Below are 23,049 nucleotides of genomic sequence, written 5' to 3'. Positions count from 1 at the left end.
ACCACATTGTAAATAACAAATAAGGTGGGAGACCCAGCCACTGCCACCAAGTTTACAGAGTTCCTGACACTCTGCTTGCCCTCATTATGAAACAATGAGACTATTGTTTTGCTTCAGTGTTAGCATTATGCTAGGCTAGGTTAGTGAGTGCTGATTACTATGAGATACACAACAAGCCACATTGCAATATATTCAGAATGACAGTGCATTAAGACTAATGCATCATAACATTGTTGACACACACCACAGTGAGCTGTATCTAGTTAGAAAAAGATCATTTAGCTACTTTCAACGTACAGATCTATAGTCATACCTTTAGCGTCTTCAATCCATGGTGCACAGAAGTCCTCAGTGAACAGCAGCAGCTGTGTTTTGTTAGATGAGTAGGTCAGCTGCTTCCTGCATGCTATGAGCCAGAGAGGCTTGTGGAAGGGAATATACCCACACAAGCCAGAGGCTGGGATTCTTATATCAAGCCCCTTCCACACACAGGGATCCTCAAGGAGGGATTGGTTTAGGTGCAGAAGCCGCCTCCATCCGCTTTCTTGACCTTTTGGGAGGGCCCCTCAGACCTTGAGGCAGGGGAATGGGTATAAAATAGAGGGTCCAACTAAGAGAGAGCTTAGTTGGGCTGTCTGAGATATCCAAGCAGTTGAAGCTGCTCCTGAATGGAAGATATGTTGCTTCTGGTTCTTTGTTGGAGTGTCTGTTCTGAAGGCTGCGTCTGCTCTCTGCTGATAACTGATAACTGCAGGGTGTGTCACTGTATTATTGCACTGTGCGGAAGGTGCTACTGTTGTTATATATGTAGATATTGAGAATGCGGTAGTAAAAAGGCTGTGTTTACTCTGCTGTTGAGAAGAAAAAACACAAGATGTTATGGGGGGACAAAGATCTGTTGCTGAATCAGCAAAGCCGGTAGCCAGTGTTTTTTGCTCTAATAATTTCTTCGTTGTTTTTCTTTAAATTGATGAAAGTGACCCATTTCCCTGGCAAGACAACTCTACAGGCCTCCCAAGACAAAGGCCTCTTAGTTGGCTAGCCCTGGCACACTTCACACCATAAACACACACACACACACACACACACACACACACACACACACACACACACACACACACACACACACACAAATGTCTGTGACCTAAATCTGCCAGTTAGTGAAAAGCTAAAGCCCTGCAGAGAAACAGTAAAAGCAAGAAAGCGAAGATAACAAAGATAGCAAAGTCTTGTGGCAGGTCAGTGTTGGGATCTGCAAGTACAGAGTTAGTCCTGTCTTTGTTGATGGCTAGGGGGTGGGGTTTAAAGTTAATGCTGTACAAAGGTTACAGCAGCCCTGAAGGGGGGGGGGGGGGGGGGTGCTGAGAAACAGCTGAGATTACCAAGAGCTTACAGAGCAGATTCCTGATGGAGCTTACAAAACAGACTCCAAAACAGTCCCCACATGTGTTGCATCAAGCATGTGTGGAACACTCCTATTAAACATTAAGTAACATTAAGTATGGGCTAAGTATAGATTGTAAAATCTCGGAGTGTAATGTTATTGCACTGAAATGTGTTTAATTATTAAGACTAAAACAAATAAAACTGTTGTTTCTTACCTTTATTAACTCTTATCAATTCAAGTTTAATTATATAGCACTTTTTACAACAAAAGTTGTCACAAAGCAGCTTTACAGAGAAAAACAGGTCTCTTATCAGCAGCACCACAGATATGCCAATTATTGTGGTGAAACAGTGGCAAGGAAAACACCCTTATATTAAGGGGATTAAACCTTAGTAGGAACCCACTCGCCTCAGGTCGACCCACTCAGTACAAACAAATAACAGAATAAAACAACAGAACAGCATTGGCAGTGCGGGATTGGGAGAAATGTGGAGCTCATGCGGCTCATTTCCAGTTATTATATTATACTCTGCAACTGAGGTATTGGCACATGCAACTTGGCCAGATTGTTGTATTTTATATAGCACTCCAGATGTATGTCAAGCATCTTGGTCAGAAATTAGCCTAGATTTACAAGTGTCTGGCCATCAAGGCTCGGTGTGTGGTCTTCGGCCTGGAAATCACTGCAGATAATTTATAATGTTGCCATTCCTTCTGGCTCAGGTTATAAAAAGCCATGAACATTTTTAGAAGTTATTTTGCCTCAACACAGCAGTATAGTTGCATTGTGCAATTTATTTAAAAAATATCGCACTTTTTTTTTTATAGGGGACAGGTGAGGACTGCAGTCAAGCCAGTTTAGAACCTGTACCCTCTACTTCTGCAGCTATTCCTTTGTAATTTGTGCAGCATGTGATTTTGCGTTGCATTACATTGCCAATACATAGGCCTGAAAAATGTTGGTGTTGAAAGCAACATACAGTATATTGCTTTTTGTATTTTTCAATGTACTACTGCAATAATGCTGCATCACAGAAGTGTACTGACACAACTTCCACACCATGACAGACCCTGTTTTTTGTATTTGCTGGTGGGGTCCTAGGTTGCGTCCCATCATGATGCCCTTACCACACTCATGTGGGTATGTGTATTTACTGTCACTGATGGGTTAAAGTTAGAGTTATGCAATTTTGAGCAGAATTGTATTTTGGAAAAGTAGTAGTAGTAGTAGTAGTAATCAGACTTTGGCTAGAAAGGAAAACCGTTAAATATATTGGCTGAAGATGCTAACAGGTGTGTCTCCAGTGGCATCTAAACTGGATCGTTAAGGAGTGGAAAAATGTGTGCTCCAAAGAATCCAGGTTCCTTTTGCATCATGCTGATGGAAGGCATGGAACATAAGTCTAAGGAGCCATTTTGTTTGGGATGCTGGCAATGTCTTGGTGTCAGGAATGGTTTCATTGCACACATTAGGGCTTCTTATATCCATTAAAGAATTTCCACACAGCATAAATTATCTGAACATCAATGCTAACCATGGTTACACGGTATCCACACTCGGGTCAAGACTTTTAGCATGATAAAGGATCCTGTCACAAGGCACGTATCTTCAGTGAAAGAGTTATAGGAATACGCTAGCTGTTGATGTGCTTAAGGATGCAGTAGGCTGCTTCTTTTGCCTGAAGAGAACATTAGCAATAGTGGAAACATGCACATGTGTAAATCAAATGCTGTTAATGTTTTAATCAGTACAAATGCTATGTTAAGTATAAAAGGTTTAAGGTCACTAAAGTAAATATATATTTTGCTCGATTTGTCTGTGTAAGTGAAATGTTTACACAGTGTAAAGGGGAGCTGTTGTTTTTTTTTATGATACAATTAATTAAATTAATATAAAATATTTGTTTTATTTTTGTTTTCCCACTTTGCCTAATATTCATGTTTAGCATCTGCTCAGCAATTAGCTAAAGCTCAGCAATCGCTCAGCTTAATGCTGCATTCTGTTTACCTCGAAGGTTAAACTTTGGAATAACAGGCATAATGTTGATGTGCAGATTAGCCGTCCTGGATTCTGAAATCTAGTTTGGAAACGTGACTTTTGGGATGTTCCAGTTGAAATTTCCTACTTTGGACTCAAACATTTCAATATGTGAGTTAATACAGAAGGTACTGATTGGTCTTTGTAATGTGATTTGTAATTGGCTGTAGCTGTAAACTGTAGTTGCTAGACCTGAACTGTGTTGCCTTGTTTGTTTTTAGCATTAGCTTTAGCCTTTTTTCTCTCTCTACTCTCCTTTAGCCATGTTGATTCATTGTTTTTGTACTTAATGTTTCACCTCTCAGCTGTCTTTACAGCTAAATATTTTTTTTTGTAATATTTACTAGTATAGGTATGTTTTTGCTTCACACTCTTCAGGTGCATGTCAGATAGTACATTTCTCTGAAGTGAAACTCTTATCTGACTTGGTTGTGTGAAATATTTATTTATTTATTTATTTATTTATTTTTTTTAATTAATGAATGATTTGTTTTTTATGTAGTTTGAGCTAAGTAACATGTAGGATTAATAGTAGAAGATTAGAAAGGCATTGATATTAGATTTAATTAGATTTTTAGATTGTTAATGTCATGTTCATATGCTGCTTCCAGGTGGGAAACTCGTTTTTGCAGCATCATTTTAAATGAGATGTTTAAATGAGAGTGTTTTCCATAGCTAGGGTGTCTGCGTACTCCTTTAAAAAAAAAAAAAAAACATCCCTCTTTTTTGGACCTATAAATGTGTGAATTAAACATAACAAAATATGATTTTTTTTAAATGGCTCTTATTTAAGGCTGATATTTATTTATTTTTATTTTTAAAGAATAGAACATCAAGTGAACAACACAATAGTGTTTTATTTTCGTGTATGATCTTTCACCTTGTTTATAGACCGTAACCACATCCACACTGAGTAGATAGTGTGTGTTGGTCCTCCCAGAATGAGCCTGAACAGATGGGTGCAGCTCAGGCTCAGTTTGTGCCAGGAGATGTTTGCCAGGACATCTTTGACTTTAATTAAACGCACCATGCAGAGAGTTGATACACCCCAGAGGCTTATACAGGAGTGTTTAAGAAGAGATCAGTCTCATATGTACTGTACAACTTCATTCATACACATGGCCATTTAGCATAAAAAGACTGATATCAAATCTGCAACTACTCCTTCATCCATTTGTACGTTATACACTGATAGTACACTGTGGTTCTGCACAAACACACAGGCTTAAACTAGCTGAGCCACGTGCTGCTCACCACAGTGTAAAAACTGGAGTGTCAGCAAGGTCGTTGAGGTTACTGGGTTCTGGTCTATTTGTGTGGCCTGGCCTGTTTTCACTGCATGAGTTTGCTTAAAGCAATATGTTGTCAATAACTATAATTTACTCCTCACAGCTCTCGCTTACACTGGCTGTGAGATACTAATAAAGCTATGAACAGTTCCCAGTAAAATTCTACATCATAATCATCTGAGCCTTCAGGCTCGGCCCATGTGACACATTTTCCCACAGCTGAAAAATTCCCGAGCAAGGACCGTTCTTGAGCTGTTATGATAACACAAACTCTAATTTGAGATTATTAAACAGTTTAGTATGGTTTGAGGTAGTTAGGGAATTATGCAGTAATGGGGAAAATAAGTAATCATGATACTATACTTTTATGCCATCATGCAAATCCTAGTATTATAATAGTAGTTGATAGAAATAATAATTATCTAGTGTTTTTATTTTTGTTCATAATATTAAAAGTTTTTATGTCTTTTGAGGATCTACAGTACAGGCCAAAAATTTGGACACACCTTCTCTTTATATATATATATATATATATATATATATATATATATATATATATATATATATATATATATATATATATATATATATATTTGTGTATGTATGTATATATATATATATATATATATATATATATATATATATATATATATATATATATATATATATATATATACGGGGTGTCGCGATTCGATTCTCGATTTGTTTTTGTTTTTTTTACAGCAGAGAGGCCTATGCCAGTTTTAGATTAGTCTATGGTCATTCATTGGTTTGATTCATCAAATTTACAGTATCTTATTTCAAAAGGTGGGCTTGATATAAGTGATGCAAAGTGATACAAGTGTTCTGTAACACAACACTAGAGGCACTAATGGTCAAATTTAAATAATTTAATTAAGATATATTTGTAATGCCCTCTAGTGGCTTTTTTGGTAGCAGCAGTGTGCACATAACAAAATAAATAATACAAAAAATACAGGAACAGTCATGTAAAAAATAATAGAACAGTTGGAGCCTTAACAAACTGAACTCTAAATAAGACTTTAAGACTTTTTCGGTAATAAAGATATATTATTAACTTTATCTGAGAGAAAGATGCTCCTTAAGGTACCAAAACTATTAACATATTTGAGACTAGACAAAACAACTGTTATTTTTTATATTTTCAAGTTTTTCTTTAAGAAGATGAGAATGTCCACATTCTCTGGAGGAAGGGCTGCTTGTTGGCTCCTTTGCCTTCACTCTGTGGTCCAGCTCACCCCAAACCATCTGGATTGGGTTCAGGTCAGGTGACTGTGGAGGCCAGGTAATTTTTTGTTAAGTACATAAAACTCCACATGTGTTCATTCATAGTTTTGATGCCTTCAGTGAGAATCGTAAATAGTCATTAAAATAAAGAAAACACATTGAATGAGAAGGTCCAAACTTTTGGCCTGTACTGTAGACATAGCTATATTAACTTTGCATCATTTCAAACGTGATCCCTTTTCCCACAGCATGAGTCTTCTAATGTTTATTATAAAACATTAACTTCGTTTTAAAGTTAATCACATGGGCTGACCGCTTTGGAGGACTTACCAGTTTTTTCCACAATATTTTGTAATGTACATTTCTTCATGTATACATTACATATACAGTAGTGTTTGGGATTCATAGAAGAAAACAACATGAAGGAAATTACAAACTAGAGTCTAAATTTGACACGTGACCAACATAGTTCAAATTCTGTAAATACAATTCATTCCAGTTAAACATTCCAATAATTAAACACAATTTGAAAACATGTTAAAACAAGAGTTTTACATTAGTGTTCTTATTTTTATAAGTGAGGTTATCATTGTACTCATTATACATGTTTTGCCAATCCAAACACAATGAAAACAGCACTGTTATTGTTTGTGTATAGAGCTACTGCTTTTCCCCACTGTTGATGTGCAAGAGAGCCATCTTGGATTCTGATCTCTGGGTTGAGGAGGCCATCCCAACTTTCCGAGTAGGAAATCTGACCAGTTGGAGCATTCCAGCTAAAATTTCCTACTTGGTACTTGGAAATTCTGACATCAGATTCCAAAAGAACGCAGCATTACACTCCATACATGCATATATACATGTATACATACTGTATTTTACAGACGGATAAGGGTTTCCGTATTTTAAGGTGCAACATCTATTTTCTGGTCTATTTTCATACATTCGCTCATTTTAAATGAAATAAAACTGTAATTCTTAAAAAATAATAATAATAATAATTTTAAACTTTTAAACATAAGTTAAGTGAGTGCTGAATGTTAATCTAAACAGATTTTATTTGGTGAGTAAAGTGCTTCCATTTATTTACAGTAGGCTTAGATTTCTATTATTTTTAGTAGTGCGGTTAGCAGCAGCGCTAGCCACAGTTAGCAGAGCTGAGTGCTAGTAAATACTGCCTGACAGCACTACACTGAGGAACCCTGAGTGTTCTGGTAAGCTAGCAAGCTACAATCCGATATACTTACCTCTTGCGCTGCAGTATGCGGCTAATGCTAAAAATGCTCCATCCTCTGTGCAGGAGAAACTTCACTGAAAGTCCTTTATTAGTACTTATTATGCTGTACTTCAGTGGAGTCGCTTTACTGCTCACTGACTGGTAAAATTCATACATATTGTGGCGTGGAAGAGGAAGGAAGACCCGTGAGACTCATGCTGAATGCTCAACAGCTCCTTTATTGAACCGGCTTGCCACTCACTTACAGTGAGTGAGTCTTTAACAAGACTAGGAGAGCTAAAACCATCACCCCACAGAGCTAAAATAGCCCAAAGGCCACCAACCCAGCTGTGTGTCTCCCAGATGGCAGATACAGAGTGGTGCCCACCCTCTCTGCATAACCCCTCCCAAGGGAGATGCCACACCACTGTCATCCTCGCACACAGGAGAACAGAAACATGCCTGCAGGCAGCCACACACACAACCCAGAGCCGCCACAATATAGTGCACTGGATTATAAGGCACACTGTTGATTTTTGGGAAAATTATAGTATTTTAAGTGCGCCTTATAGTGTGAAAAATATTTACTTACATTACACTACATTTTTTTTTTCAAAAGGGAAAGCTCAAACATGACATGCAATGTAGCAGAAGCTAAAATGTGAGTAGATACATGTGCTAGGCTAAAAGCTAACTACAACCAACTGACTATCATTTCTTAAGCTAGATGCTCAGGTACAGTTGTCAGCACTATCCGATAAGACTTAAAAATGACAAATGACAATGTTCTTGTTGCAGTGCGAAAAAAGAAACCTTTACAATGATGAGCTATGTTTCTGTAGGAGCTGTCAGAGCACTGCTTATCAAATTTTCATCATAAATGGAAAAAGAAACTGTTTACAGGCATCTAAACCCAATGCCGTACTATTTATACATCAAAAGAACAACTTAAAATACTCAATAAATGCATTCTATGTCATCTTTAATATTCAAGCCCTTTTAGAGACCCTGCCAGAGTCAGGTGTCCATGCGGTTTACATAAGACTGAATCAATGCTGGCAGATGTGGCGGTTTCCCCCAGGATGTCTGAGCCTGCTCTGACTGGTATGATGACAGCAGCTACATGTCAAAACTCCTCTTACACTCAGTCACACGCTCACACTGCATGCACAGTGTGCTGCCTGGCAGCCTATGACTGTGTGCATCACCTAGTGGACAGCTTGCTTGCACACATCAGCCAGCGTGATGGAAGTACTGCACAAAAATAACTCCTCACCACTAAAGTTCATTGCAGTGATATGAGTAGTGCATGTCTGGAGAAATGGTCTTAATTATTATCTCAAAAAAGGTAACAATACTAGTACTTATATTAGTACTACTAATACTACTAATTAATTGTCCTGGATAATTTTATCTGCACAATCAATAAGCATAAACATTAAAAAAAGGACTAGATATCACTGGTTTCTGTGAGTGCAGGTTATTTGATATGGCTACATCTTTATAGGATGAAGAAGGACAAAATAACTGTTGCAAAATTTGCAAATTTGCAAAAAAGCCTAGTACTGCACAAACAACTGGGCTTAAAGTTGCGTTGGAGCTAGAAACTTACTTGGGTAAAAAAAAATGATATTCTACATATAATTAACAAAACTGCATTAAAAGTTAGGACACCCTCAAATGTATTACAACTTAAAATGTTTTAAATGTTTTTTTGTATGATTTCCGAAAAATAGAATTATTAAATAAAAATTAATTAAAAATCTGACTTATTTAAACCTCAGACATTTAGTTTGGGTTAGTCTTGATTAATTAAGTGAGTGGTATTGTCCTGGTGAGATCCAAGAAGGTTGTAGATATGTTTAAATATGTTCAAGACAAAGGTTTTTGTGGATTTGCCTATTTGACAGCTGAAGGTTGATATCTTATTCATTGTTCCAAAAAGTATCCAAAAAGTTAATACTGTCTGAAAGATCAAAAATAAGTAAATAAATAAATACGTAAAGGCAAGAAAGTTGCACCTAGACAACAAGTTATAGAAAGTTCCAGTGTTTTAATAAACAGTTCAACAATTAAAACCTCACTTACTGCCTGCCTCCATTACAAGCTTAAGTTAGTATATCAGTACACATAATACAGTATGTAACAAAAAAAATCAGAATCATTCATTTCACCTTTGTTGACTCTTGCATTTCGGTGTGCTTTTCAAAGTCAACTGAGAACAACGAATACATTTCTCATATCAGTATAAATCAGCCCTTAGTAATGTGTATAACTGTACTAAATACAAGTATACAAAAAGTTATATTTAAAAAAAGTGCAGCTTTTTGTTTCTTCTCACATTTTTTATGTAGTTTTACATTCAAATGGAAGGCAATCGAGTGATTGTTGTGTGATTTTAGTTCGTTGAGTGTCATAGTTGTAAAGTTTTAAATTGCCGTCGATGACGGACAAAGACAAATACAGGACAAACTTGTGAACCCGTGACGATTTCCCTGACACAATAAAAACTTCATCATACACCTTTCATTTGATCCAGGCCTATTATTCCACTCTGACAGTCAGTCTGTGCTGCCCTCTGCTGGTGATCTCAGCACTTAGCCAGTATTCCTAATGGAAAGACTTAATGGATCCAGACTCCAGTAGGAAAAATCACTCCAGTTCAGTGTAGCGGTTTACATTTTCCAGATCAGATTTTAACCTTTTAAAATCAGGACGATCCTCTGGATTTGTGCTCCAACAGGACATCATGATTTCATAAACAAAGCGGGGGCATTTGGGAGGGGCCGGCATCCTGTAGTTATACTGGGTGATCTGACGCACTGCTTCACTTGAGGTGAAACCTACAGCAGACAAAAGAAAAAGAGAGAAATATAATTATATATAATTAAGGCCTTCTGCATTGAATATGGATGTGGAAAGTTCCTAACGGCACTCCGTCCTTCACTCCGTCCCCCTAAAATCCTATCCGGATGGGATCAGTTTCTCCGGGGGACGTCTGTGAAAAACATTTTACACTTCTACTCAGTGATAAAACAGTGGATCTCCCTGGAATCGCGCCCAAAGTGTGCTAATTAGCTATTTTATTAAACGCTAGGAGGAAACTCAGAGATGTGCGTCCAGTCGGTTCTAAAATTACTGGAGGACCACGGAGTTCAGAGATAAACAGTAATTAATTCAGCCTGTAATTTTCTCAGAGGACGTCTGAGAAAACACATACATGGTCATTCCGGACAAGAGTAAAATGACCCCAGGACCCACTGAGAAACTTATCCTGTCCAGATAGGGCTTAAGTGACAGACGCTAAAAAACAGCATGTGATTCATTTAACAGTTCAAATGCTTTTAATATGTTAAAATGCCAGTTATGAAATTGTTGCATCAGGATTTTAACAGTTTGAATATTTAGTCATGTGCTCTCTATAACAATAAAAAAAACAAGAATAAACAGTTTAATTCATTTAATAATGATACATTTAGTGTCAATATTCAGAACCGGGTCTCAGCTCTTATGGATTAAACTCTAACAAAACCTTTTTTGTTTTTGCTTAAATTGTTTCTCAATACTAGTATAAAATACTTAGCCATCAAAGGGAATTTATTTATAACTGTTTTGTGTAGTGCCCTTATGTCATGTTTGGTTCTATTTCCCATCACTGTAAACTATTCTGACTCAATTAATTTCTCAAACGTTTCGTATTTCACAACTAACTACTCTAAATGACTTTACATTTTAATGTCTGAAAGATTAGTGCAGGTATTGAGAAACTTATAAAAACTTCAGCAGAACCTCTTATCACATCCAGCATTACAACAGTGGCTGATTTAGACATCATTCTTCTCTTTCTGACACACTTTCAGACTTAAATAATAAGGCCTGAGCTGAACAAGGCATGATTCTAGTTACATTTTAGTCTATTCCTCACAAATACACGTTATTTGAGAAGTATTATGAGTAGTATAATATAATATTTGAAAGTGGACCACAGTTTACCTGGATATGGATTTCCACCATAGGTAACGATCTCATACAGCAGAATGCCAAATGACCAAACATCTGATTTGTTAGAGAAACGGTTGTGAGTGATAGCTTCAGGTGCTGTCCACTTGTATGGAATCTTCTTTTCCTCTGAAATATAAATAGGTTCCTGCAGGAGGAAGATATGTATTGTGAATATGACTTAGGATATAATACCTACATACTCACACACTTAAAGTTATTAAAAAGTAGATTAAGACCAGGGACATCAAGATAAACGTGTAAAATCAGCACTTTTGCATTTAATAGCATTGCACAAATAAACATCAGAAATAATTGTATGAAATATGAACTTTGTAATACACTGATGTGCCAAATGTCATGGGACATTGGACTTGTACTATGTCCTATAAAAGCTAAAGAATGATGCATTGAACTGTGGGATATGCATGCTTTAATGTGAAGGTGATCCTACCAGAGTTGCTTGTCTGTTCACAGGGGCAATTCTAGACAGATATCACTATCATTACCACACACTGATCATTATCATGATCATTACAACACATTGTGCTATCCGGTGTCGGTGATAATGCTGTCTGACATATTTCTGGTAAATGTGATGCTGTGAATCGAGGAATGATAAATGCCTGCACAAATTCAAACTTCACAACTACTATCAGGCCTCGCTCAAACTTGGATAATTCTCATCACCTTGTCATGAGCATGCTGGCTTGTGTTCAACCTCTCAATCTCAATCTGGCATAAAATTCTCCAATAAGAATATTACAAAAAGTTCAGAAATCAATATTTGGTGGAATATCACTGTTTTTTATCACAGTTTTCATGCATCTTGGCATGTTCTCCTTCACCAGTCTTGCACACTGCTTTTAGATAATTTTATGCCACTCCTGGTGCAAAAATTCATGCAGTTCTGTGTGGTTTGATGACTTGTGATCATCCATCTTCCTCTTGGATTATATTCCAGAGGTTTTCAATTTGGTAAAATCAAAGAAACTCATCATTTTTAAGTGGTCTCTTATTTTTTTCCAGAGCTGTATGTGATTCTACAGTATAGTTTGTATAGTCTATGGGATGTAGCTACAATTTTAATATTATTTGTATAAAAATCCTGTGTGAACTCACCTTGATGAATCGTGCTAAGCCGAAGTCAGCAACCTTGCATATGTATCCCTCGCCAACAAGAACATTTCGGGCTGCTAGATCCCTGTGAATACTGTTTTGCTCCTCCAGATACGACATCCCATCAGCCACCTGGGCTGCCATGTCTATCACACTGACCAGGTCTAAAGCTCCACCTTCTGTACCTGATAAAGCAAGAACGGAGAGAATAGTCAGGGAAATTGAACTCATAGCATGGTGTGCTGCCCTGGCCAGGGAATAGAATCCTAGATCCCTATACTAAAACACTATGCTAAGCAGCCCCAAATTATATTAGTCTGTAAAATATGTTTTAAATAACATTAAGAGCCAACTTGGAACCTCCAAGTTAGTGATATGGGCCCACAGTGAGTTGACCATTACTCCAGGCACATTTAAAGACCACATACTATAAAAAAAAAGAAACACAGGCCCAATTTAATTGTAATTTAAATTGAGTTTTGTCATATTTACAAACACAATATGAACAAATAAATAAGAAAATAATTGCTAATTCATTGTTTCTCCTGAATTAAAGAATATTATGAAAAAGTTTATACTGCTTTTGTCTGAGTAACTGCACTGCTGTCCAGAGATGACTTTTTACTAGAGTTTGAGAATTGCTGGGAGGATTAGATTACATTCAGCAACAAGAGCATTAGTGGGGCAAAGACGTTGTATGGAGCACATCTGAATACTTGGGGTTTATACCCCTCCAGCCCAGACCTGGCATTAGACATGTTGACCCAAAAGGGTCTTGTTTTTTACTGCTCTAGAAAATCTATTCTGTTGGTAATTAGGTGCTGATTATTTGCCTTAGAAGGGGTGTCCACAAACATTTGGACAAACAGTGTAAGTTCACTAACGCAGCCTACAGCAGTTAAGCCCAACCAATTCTATTTTAAGTTATAAAATAGAATTGTTCAATTGTTCAATTGTTTTGTTTTTTTTGAACAAGACACAATTTAGGACAGTACAATCCTGAGTCTTTTAAAATATACAGCAAAATATTTTCTACACCCATTGACAAAAAAATAATGCACCAAGAAATAATGAAATGAATAAAATGTTTGCATGAATGCAATGATGATAAATAAGTGATTATCATATTAAAGTAAAATAATATGTTAACTGGAAAAACTGTTACTAAAACTAAAAAAGTTTCTCTATTACCCTGCTGGGCTGCCACAATCCTGGATACAGAACCCGCTTGTTATTGGATCAAAACATTTTCCAAAACGAAACAGAATTTGTTGTAAAAGTTGTTTTGCGTGTGGGAACTTGGTCAGCTGACCATCTTGCTTCTTTAATGCAATATTGTGCCTAGGCCTGTCATGATAATTGTTTTTTGCAAATTATATTTTGTCCCAGAAATTATTGTGATAAACGATATTGTTGCCATTTTTAGACCACTAATTTGGCATTATTAAAATAAAATAACATAAAAACAAAGGAGTTAACCCTTTTAAATACAATAAACTTTCCATTCCTGTTCACGCACCTAATTTTGCGATGTGCGGAGGCAGCGGATCCGCAGATTTGCCCCACACCGTGACATGCAGCCCCAGTCTGTCCCTGCTGGCCCGTGTTGAACTGGCATAAAGACCCTGTCTTAGTCTTCACTCCAGATACGCTAAAGTTAAGCAACTAAAGCCGCACTGGGCCGTTATTATGTTTCTTTAAGTTAGTTTTGGGTGTTAATAGAGGCAATTTTTCCAAATAAAGGTACATTTTGAGTTAATTCACTCCCTGTGTCTGTGTGTCTCTGTGCTTCCACACTGCCGGGTCACTGCAGTCAAGCCCACAATCACAAAATATGCAGGTTCATTTTGTGAGTGCTAACACAATGGACGATATCAGTTATGTGTGCAGTGTGTATATATATGCATATATATGTATATATATGCATATATACGTATATATATATATATATATATGTGTGTGTTTATATATATATATATATATATATATATATATATATATATGTGTGTTTATATATATATATATATATATATATATATATATATAAATATATATATAAATATATATATATATATATATATATATATATATATATATATATATATGTATGTATATGTATATATACATATATATATATAATGGATCATTGTAGTGTCAACCCTTATGGATTTTTTTCAGAGCAGGGTGTAATTAATCACTTACTGCGCAAAAAATCAAGCAAGTTGCCCTTCTCCATCAGTTCAGTGATGATGTAATAGGGTGTAGAGGATGTGCAAATAGCGAAGAGCGAGATGAGGTGTCTATGACGCAATCGTTTCAAAACCTGGACCTCCAAATGAAACTCGCGCTGGTTTAGAGATGCTGAGAAGGTGAAGAGAAAATAACAAGAATGAGTAGATCATAAACCACAAATAAACTGTATTACACACACACACACACACACACAAATACAGTGTTATTCTTAATGCAAGAGGAACAACAACAGAATAAAAAAAAGCCTAGAGTATGCAAGTGCATAAGATATTTACAGCACTATGCAAAGGTTTTGGTCATATGAGATAAGTGTAAGTAAAAATCTATTTATTGTGACCTGGTGGTATCTGGCTAGAATTGTCCATGTGAACAGACAAGCAGCTTCCACTGAAATAGCATTTACATTCAATGCTATCCCACGTCAGCAGCTGGAGCCTGAGAGAGCACAACTGGCTGTAGTTTAAGGATTTTAAGGTCGAGGTGGCAAAATCTATTTTTATTTAAATATTTTATTTTATTTTATTTTTTGGATTTGTCTAGAAGTTATCTTCCAGTACCTGGTTTGGTTAATTATTGATTGCGTGAGTTAACAACTCAGTTATTGCAAATGTTTGCAATGGCTGGAGGCACTGAGGAGAGATCAGGAACCAAACCTGCATTCTATTAACAGACTCACAACTTCTCAACTACTTTTTTGAAAACAATGGATTTGAACTATTTGTTTAGGTGCCTGTGACTTTTATTTTGGGGGTCACATGAGAATTTTTTTTTTTTTTAATTCATAGACTGCACCAGACTCACATACAAAGTAATAATCAGCCTAGTTCAAACACACAAAAGCTTAATGTAAGAACTGAGAAGACTGCAAAAAGAAATACATAAATAAAAATCTGGAAGAACTGGAGAGACGACATTGTTGTCTCTGTCACTAAGAGGGTTCCAGCTTACCTTCAGCGTAAATGTCACTCTGGAATGCTTTTGCGACAGCATTCTTTTGTTGTAAAAAAAAAAGGGAAACATTTAATGTGCTCTCACCCCATTTTCCCCAAACTGTGTTGAACGTCATCCACTAGCTAAGTCTCTCTTGATCACATGATGCAGCCAGAACTGCTTGCAAGTGTCATAATGGCATTCCTGGAATATTTCGCCTCTCAATTTTTAGTTAAGTCAATTCAAACATCCTCTTCTAGGTAGTAGATTTAAGTACATTAGTTTAAAATGAGCACACTGGGGCATATTATTTTAATAAATCTACCAATAGAAGGGACACTGTACCCATATCTCACCCACTAGTTAAGTATATTACCCATGTTAGGGACATGCCAAATCAGATCATAGCCAATAATATCATTAGCATTTTTTAAACAACAAAAGAAAACATATGATTATAGTAATATTCTGTTTAAATCTAGATTGTATTTGTTTTGTTATTTACTGTAATGCTTTAAGTGTATTTCTTCCACTATTCATGTTTGTAATTTATATGAATGCACTTCATATAAACCACAATGTTTTTTTTGGTAATTTCTTTTTGTTATGTTACAATATTTTTTATGTTACATTTACGTAGATACTCAACTAACGTTCAAATAAATGTTCCTTAAATGTAACTGAATTCTTAGTTGAATGTAAATGGTTCTCTGTTGAATGTAACCCTAACCTCTAGGGGTGGGCAATATTATATTGTATACAATATATCGTGACACAGAAATATCGCAATGTTAACGCAATGAAATGTAAAATAAAATGAAAAGATGTTACTTTCAGATACTAACTTGTCTATAGTGTTGACAGTGTTCTCACAGTCACCCACAAAGATAAAGTACACTTCTTGCGGTCTTAATGCGTGCTAGCACTCATTAGATACATGTGAAAATACACCAGGATAGCGTGCAGTTCAGCAAAACCACAAACCACAAGTGTGGACCTCGAGACTCAGAGTCACAGCTCTGTGTTATCTCTAGTTGTGGATCTTAAGTCAATATTTCACTACAGGATGAATAAATGTAGGCTCACCATTGTTTTTGAGGATTTTAATGGCGACATTGATGCGGTTCTTCCACTTGCCACGATAAACATCAGCAAAGAAGCCGCTTCCCAGCTGCTCCTCCAGCGTAAAGTCATCTTTGGGCAACTCCCACTCGTCCACCGTGGTGTGAGATAGGTCCTGTGGCTGCGGCTCTTTCTGAGAATAGAAGAAATCAAGAAAATTTACACTTATTTCAGTTTTTTTAAAGTGTGTGATTAGAGAATGCCTTATAATAAACATAATATAATGACCAGAGAGGGTTTAAAGGAGAACTCCGGTGTAAAATGGACTTTTGTTGTAGTAAAACATGATAAAAAGTTCTTACCTTTGATGAATAGGACACCTCCATTCTCCCACAGCGTTCAGAGATCCAAAAATGTTAACAATTTGACCAAACACCTTTCAGACTGGGTGACAAGGGGCCTAATTTGCCCTGATATATAGCTTTTCCCACTATTATCCAGGCTCAAAGTAGCTCCACATCTCCTTGCTAGAATATATATCAGTACAAAGATGGCGGCGCACAGAGCTAAAGTTAGCGTTATAGGATGTAAAGTGTTTTTAAAAAGCTTTTTGTGCAATTTTTTAAATTAATAATGCCTCAATATATATTTTAGGGTCTTTCCAGATTCTAGCAAGGAAAGTGTGGAGCTACTTTGAGCCTGGATAACAATGGAAAAAGCCATTTATTGGGGCAAAGTATGCCCCATGTCACCCAGTCTGGAGGGTGTTTGGACAAACTGTTAAAATTTCTTGAACGCTGTGGGAGAACGGAGGTGTGCTATTCATCAAAGGTAAGAACTTTTTGTTGGTTTCATATATGGGCCACATCCGGGTTGTACACTGCACTAAATAGGGCCCAGATGAGAGGAAGAAGGATAGAGAGATAGAGATGAGTCTCACCCTGATGCATGGTTTTCCCAGTCTGTCCACAGAAGCCAGTCGGTGAGTCTGGTAGTATTCTATAAGCTTCTGTAACGTGGGGAAACACCTCGACTGATCAATGAAGAATCCACTGTCCATCTTATAAATCTTAAAGTGCTTCGCTCTGTTGTTCACCTTAACTGATGCAGAAGAAATAACATAGAAAAACTTTGTGTTACAATTAGATGGATCAATTGAAAAAAACATATAAGATGAACTAATGAACCCCCTTTCTAATTAGTAGTAGCTTAATCTACTATAAAATTAGAGCTGAGAGTCATTTTAATATTTTCTCAATAAAAAAGCACTGGCAGTAAAAGAGTAACCCCAGAAAAAGATGGGAATATTTTACCAAGGGAGGTGGAGATTTTTTTTTATCACTGTATTATACTGGAATTCACTGAGGTCCTGAGAGCGCCCCATTCTTTTAGTAATGTTTGTAGAAGCAGTCTGCATGTCTAGGTTACATGGAAGCGATTGTGACCTAAATACAATTTGGTGCGCGTTAAATATTGTCCATAAAATTGACTGACGTGGCGCACTCACTGTGACCCAATAGGGCTTTTGCTCAACATGTTTTACACATCAGCACCAAGCATTGGTGTACAATTTTGTGCAAATCACTCTCTGTGGAAGAGTGAAAGCAGTATGTTCTAAATCTCACTAATTTGCTTGTAACTGAATGGACTGAAATTGTGGGAATTGGCTTTACCATGTTTAATGAAGAGTTTTCTTTAAAGAGGAGAGGCTGTTACTGCAGTACATCGTGTGACCAGAATCTGAATTGTATCATGTACGATTCTATATTATTCTAAAGTACACATTTTTTTATCTCCCGTTTCGCCATGTAGTGCTAAATCTGTTGTGAGTGTTATTTACTTCAACTATGAGCGATTTATGACGTTTTGACTTAACAGGTGTTTATAGTAGTCATCAATGCTTATTTAAATTTTTAAACCTGTTACTATAGATTTTAATGTACAGCTTTAGAAAGAGGAACTCTGTGATGGAGGCACCTTCCCAATTTTTTATAGCTGTACATAAACAAAACCTTATTTGTTTCTGACCAAACTGAAAAGTCTGAAAGTCCAGACCAAACATTTATGCCTCAGCTATATTTAGAAATGACAGAATTAAAAAGAAAACAGTAGTCAGGGTTCGTACAGTCATTAAAAACCTGGAAAAAAGTTTTGGAATGTACAAAAAGCAATTTCCAGGCCTGGATAAGTTTTGGAACAATTAAACAACACCACTACACCAGCGGCTACAACTAAATCAACCAAAAACTTCAAATACTTTCCAGAAACCTGAAATATTTAAAATCAGACCAGAAGCAAACGCTCTATCATGTTTCTTGTTTTATCTGTCTTCATCTCTAAAAAACACTAATTTTTACACACACACACGCACGCACGCACGCATGTAAACACACATGCACACCTGAGAGCACATGGCCCACGTTGTCAGATTCGCTGAGTCGCACCAGGAAAGCCCCGTCACCGTTCTCAGCTGACATGAGATGACTGATAGATTCAAACCGGTTCAACTTGCCAAAGAACCATCTGGAAAGAATAAACAGTGCCAGCATGAAGATTACTAGATTATTAGATTTTATAATGAAGTGCACAGTTTCAGTACCCAAATCAGTTTCATATCCTGGATTTGTGTCATTATGAAATTGATATTTATTTAACTGTGTGCTTTTTAAATGGAATAGATTACACAAAGGAATTCTAAAACTGCAAACTAAGCTGATATTGTAATTTAAGCTGACCGATTAACATCCATTAATAACTTTCATAATTTGAAAGTGGAAGAACTAATGATGAAGATAAATAAACTATGAATGAAAAAATGTATGTAAAAGGGTTAATACACTATTACACACAGTATCAAAGAGTGTTAAGTTACCACTGTACTTTATCACTATATGACATCTTATTATATTTCCCTATAATATGCCCTGATGTATAACTTCGATAAATCAACACTGAATGCAATTTATATAAAAGATGGACATACACTGATATGTTACACATGGTTAGGCCTGTCACAATAGCTATTTTGATTTGACAGTATATTGTCCCAGAAATATATATGAAATATATGAAGAAAATTGAGTTTCTTTGATTTTACCAAATTGAAAACCTCTGGAATATAATTAAGAGGAAGGTGGATGATCACAAGCCATCAAACCAAGCTGAACTGCTTGAATTTTGCACCATAAGTGGGAGGTTATCCAAAAGCAGTGTGTAAGACTGGTGGAGGAGAACATGCCAAGATGCATGAAAACTGTAATTAAAAACCAGGGTTATTCCACCAAATATTTAATTCTGAACTCTTAAAACTTTATGTATATGAACTTGTTTTCTTTGCATTATTTGAGGTCTGAAAGCTCTGCTTCATTTCATTTCATTCAGACATTTCTGATTTTTCTGTTTTTTTTTCTATTTTTATTTTTATTTGGAATTTGGGAGAAATGTTGTCTGTAGTCTATAGAATGAAACAATATATATCACACCATATATAACTACTACATAACCTCATCTCTTTCTCTCTCTACTGATAATTCTCTTTTTATTTCTTTCCCTCTCTCACTCTCTATTTCTCTCTCTCTCTCTCTACTTCTTTCTCTCAAATTTTCTTTCTTTCTCTCTCCATATTTCTCTTTCTCTCCACTTGTCCCATTTCTCTCTACTTCTCCCTTTTTTCTCTATTTTTCTTTCTCTCCATTTCTGCCTCTACTTATGTCTTTCTTTATTTTTTTCCCCTCTTACTCTACTTCTCTCTCTCTCTCTCTCTCTCTCTCTCTCTCTCTCTCTCTCTCTCTCTCTCTCTCTCTTATTCCATTATTAACCTAAATATTTTGGACACTGTTCTCTTAGCTGATAAATTTGCATTTTACTATTTTCTTTAGCTGTTATTAAGTTATTAGCGAGCTTTTTCAAGCTAACCTAAAGCTTTTAATCGAACTTTTTCTAGTTTTTTAAATTTATTATTTCACATTATTTTCACTCTCTAGTTTGAGTAATACGAACTTCCTATTTAATAAAACAGCGCGTTACTCACGGCTGCGAGTCCACCGCGTCTCCCTCGATCTCCAGGTAGTTGTAGGGGACGATCCCGGTGTTCAGCACCGTCCCGGAGCTGTCGATCTTCTCCGCGGTCCACCAGTCCCCGCTGCTCTTTACGATCCTGAAGCGATCTCCAACCTGGAAGCTCAGCTCGTGCTCCTCCCGAGACTCGAAGCTCCACAGCGCCGTGTACACAGCTCCAGCAGCTCCAGCTGCAGGGTCCGGCTGAGTGTGATTGAGGACGGGGTCCATGTCTTCTGTCTCGGGCTTGGAGGGCTCGCTCTTCCCGCCGGGCTCCACGTCCCTCCGCTTATCGAAGCACCTGTCCCACAGCGCCGTCAGCCACGGGCAGGAGCACCGGCAGCACTGCCCCATGTGGTTGCAGTGAAGCCCGGGGTCGGACAGGTTCCTCAGTAGCAGGAATTCGAGGAACGTCCCTGATAAGGTGCTGCGAACCGAGACTCTGAGCTGAACTGAGAGAACTTCCTCGTTTCTACCACGCCTACAGCTATCTGAGTGAACAAGGTAGGAACCAGCCTTTCAGCTCCTCAGTAAAAAAAAAAACTACTTTCAGATTATTCTTTTAAAATACTAACAGGCTACTCTGATTTATTATCCACTGTTTTTTTTTTCTTACAGTGGTTATTGGAAACCTATTACCACTGCTTTTATTGATTTGTGCTTTTTTGTTACTGATTATTATTGCTGGTCAGTGCATCATGCTCAATGAGGGACATATCAGAAGTGCAAGGGAATGTAGCCTGTAAACAACAGTGTCTACATGGCATCTCCTTGAACCCCAAGTTAATTATTACACAAGCTTTTATTTCTAATGCAGAAACCAGTGAGAGCCGTGGAGTTCCACAAGGTCCTATTGTAGGGCCTTTAAAATAGATGATAATGATACTGTACTGTACTGATCAGGAAGAAGAACAGTTTAAAAAAATAAATACACATGTAATAAGTAATAAGTAAAGCGGTTTTAGATGAAAACTATAAGAAACAATCATTCTATATTCAAAAATATTATACCCTTGAAAGTTGCCAAAAACTGAAAAACTTAATACAGTTACAAATTACATTCACTGTGCTACTGTCCAACACTGGCTAATTTTTATATTGTTGCTGTCCTATGAAAAACACTTATCTCCATTTTGTCAGGTTTTTTTTTACTACATAATTTTTTTTACTACATAAAGTTTACTACATAATTTGAACAGGCAAACTGTCCCTTATACTGTGCCTAAATTTCTTGATGAACGGACCAATAGAAACTCTTCAAAATTGCCTGAAATAAATTATTTTTACATTTACTTCCATTGAAAGTTTACAAGGTTTTTTCTCTTTCCTGTAAAGTTGCTGTTTTGGAGATAAGTGTTTTTCATTGGACAGCGACAATATGCAAAGAAGTTCACTAGATATGCTCTTCATATTAAGTGAACGTTTTCTAAAGGATTTACCAACAGAAACGAGCCAACATGTTTTGCATTCTCCTGTAAAGTTACAGTTTACATGTTCCCCTCACAGCAACAATATATAGTTAAATACAAACGTTTGGGCACCTCTGGCAACAACTTATGTTACTGTGAATAGCAAAATAGCCAAGATAATAAAATATTAACTTATTTCCAAAAGGAATAATAGGCTGAAGTTGAAAAATGTGTAGACAATTTTTTATTTCCATTTTGTTACAGTTTCAAAATAACAAAAAGGAGAAACGAGTACAAAGCAAAAGTCTGGGAACCTTGGTCATGTTTAGTACTTAACCACTTTTTCTTAACCTCTTTTGCCAGTATCACAGCTTGTATACGCAACTTGTCGTCAGCTAAGTGTTTTCAGTTCTTGTTTGGGGGACCTTTTGCCTTTTCCCCTTGCAAAAGGCTTCTAGCTCTGTAAAATTATTGAGATGTCGTCTTACATGCACTGATCTTTTTATGGTCTGCCCACAGATTTTTGATTAGGTGTAGGATAGAAAAAGTGAAATATTTGTTTAATAATGTGTAGAAGAATTATTATATGGTCTTTTATAGTCAAACAGAGGTTTGGATTTGTCGTTGTATCAGTTTCAACTGCAGTTCTCTTCTTTATTTTTTTGGACTTCCTGTCCTCAGCTTGACCCTCACTCTTTCTGTTGACATTTGTTTTTATAGCAACCTGAAAGCTTTTTACTCTCTTATTGTAGTCCTCTTCTGCTTTGTGGCATCAAATATTTCATTTTTTAAAAATGCTAGACAGCTGCAAGTAAAATCTCTAACAAGCTATTTAACCCATTATGGTACTTAACTTTTATTACACATATTACACATTATAAAGAATTAGTAGTTGGTGAACACATGCAAACCAATACAAACAGACCGAGCTGTTCCAAAGTTAAAACTGTGTTAAAAAAAGTTAAAAATTGTGTCTTTTGGAGATTAATTCATCTTCTACTCATTTAACTCTTCACAGAAAGAGAAATGGATTTTTTAGAGAT

At 36.5% G+C, this 23,049-nt stretch overlaps 2 protein-coding genes across 3 annotated transcripts; both read right to left on the bottom strand.

Annotated features, from left to right (window-relative positions):
- Nucleotides 1–9,211: 9,211 nt before the first annotated feature.
- On the bottom strand, nucleotides 9,212–20,662 carry LOC103032752 (protein-tyrosine kinase 6). Of its 2 annotated transcripts, none has more exons than XM_022677356.2 (7): nucleotides 20,572–20,662; nucleotides 17,482–17,642; nucleotides 16,566–16,734; nucleotides 14,499–14,657; nucleotides 12,300–12,481; nucleotides 11,172–11,325; nucleotides 9,212–10,021 (listed from the first exon to the last, which is right to left on the bottom strand). In XM_022677356.2, exons 2-7 carry the CDS (start codon nucleotides 17,599–17,601, stop codon nucleotides 9,831–9,833), a joined length of 975 nt encoding a protein of 324 aa, XP_022533077.2. In that variant the 5' UTR covers nucleotides 17,602–17,642; nucleotides 20,572–20,662; the 3' UTR covers nucleotides 9,212–9,830. The 2 variants fall into 2 exon arrangements, with proteins under 2 accessions (XP_022533077.2, XP_049319058.1); XM_049463101.1 differs by lacking the exon at nucleotides 20,572–20,662 and adding an exon at nucleotides 18,986–19,064.
- Nucleotides 19,071–21,040, bottom strand: LOC111194120 (protein-tyrosine kinase 6-like). The gene has a single exon (XM_022677357.2). It carries the CDS (start codon nucleotides 20,949–20,951, stop codon nucleotides 20,568–20,570), a length of 384 nt encoding a protein of 127 aa, XP_022533078.2. The 5' UTR covers nucleotides 20,952–21,040; the 3' UTR covers nucleotides 19,071–20,567.
- Between the last annotated feature and the right edge of the window lie 2,009 nt (nucleotides 21,041–23,049).

This window comes from Astyanax mexicanus, chromosome 13, assembly GCF_023375975.1.
Source record: "Astyanax mexicanus isolate ESR-SI-001 chromosome 13, AstMex3_surface, whole genome shotgun sequence".
Classification (NCBI taxonomy): Eukaryota; Metazoa; Chordata; class Actinopteri; order Characiformes; family Acestrorhamphidae; genus Astyanax; species Astyanax mexicanus.
This window is presented reverse-complemented; position numbering and strand designations above follow the sequence as displayed.

Excerpts from the sequence above, each read along its gene's own strand:
- LOC103032752 (XM_022677356.2), bottom strand. The coding sequence starts at position 17,601 with ATGGACAGTGGATTCTTCATTGATCAGTCGAGGTGTTTCCCCACGTTA. Across the intron at positions 14,658-16,565 it reads TAAAATCCTCAAAAACAATG|CATCTCTAAACCAGCGCGAG; the intron begins GTGAGCCTACAT and ends TCACCTTCTCAG. Across the intron at positions 12,482-14,498 it reads CTTGCTTGATTTTTTGCGCA|GTACAGAAGGTGGAGCTTTA; the intron begins GTAAGTGATTAA and ends TTGCTTTATCAG.
- LOC111194120 (XM_022677357.2), bottom strand. The coding sequence starts at position 20,951 with ATGGGGCAGTGCTGCCGGTGCTCCTGCCCGTGGCTGACGGCGCTGTGG.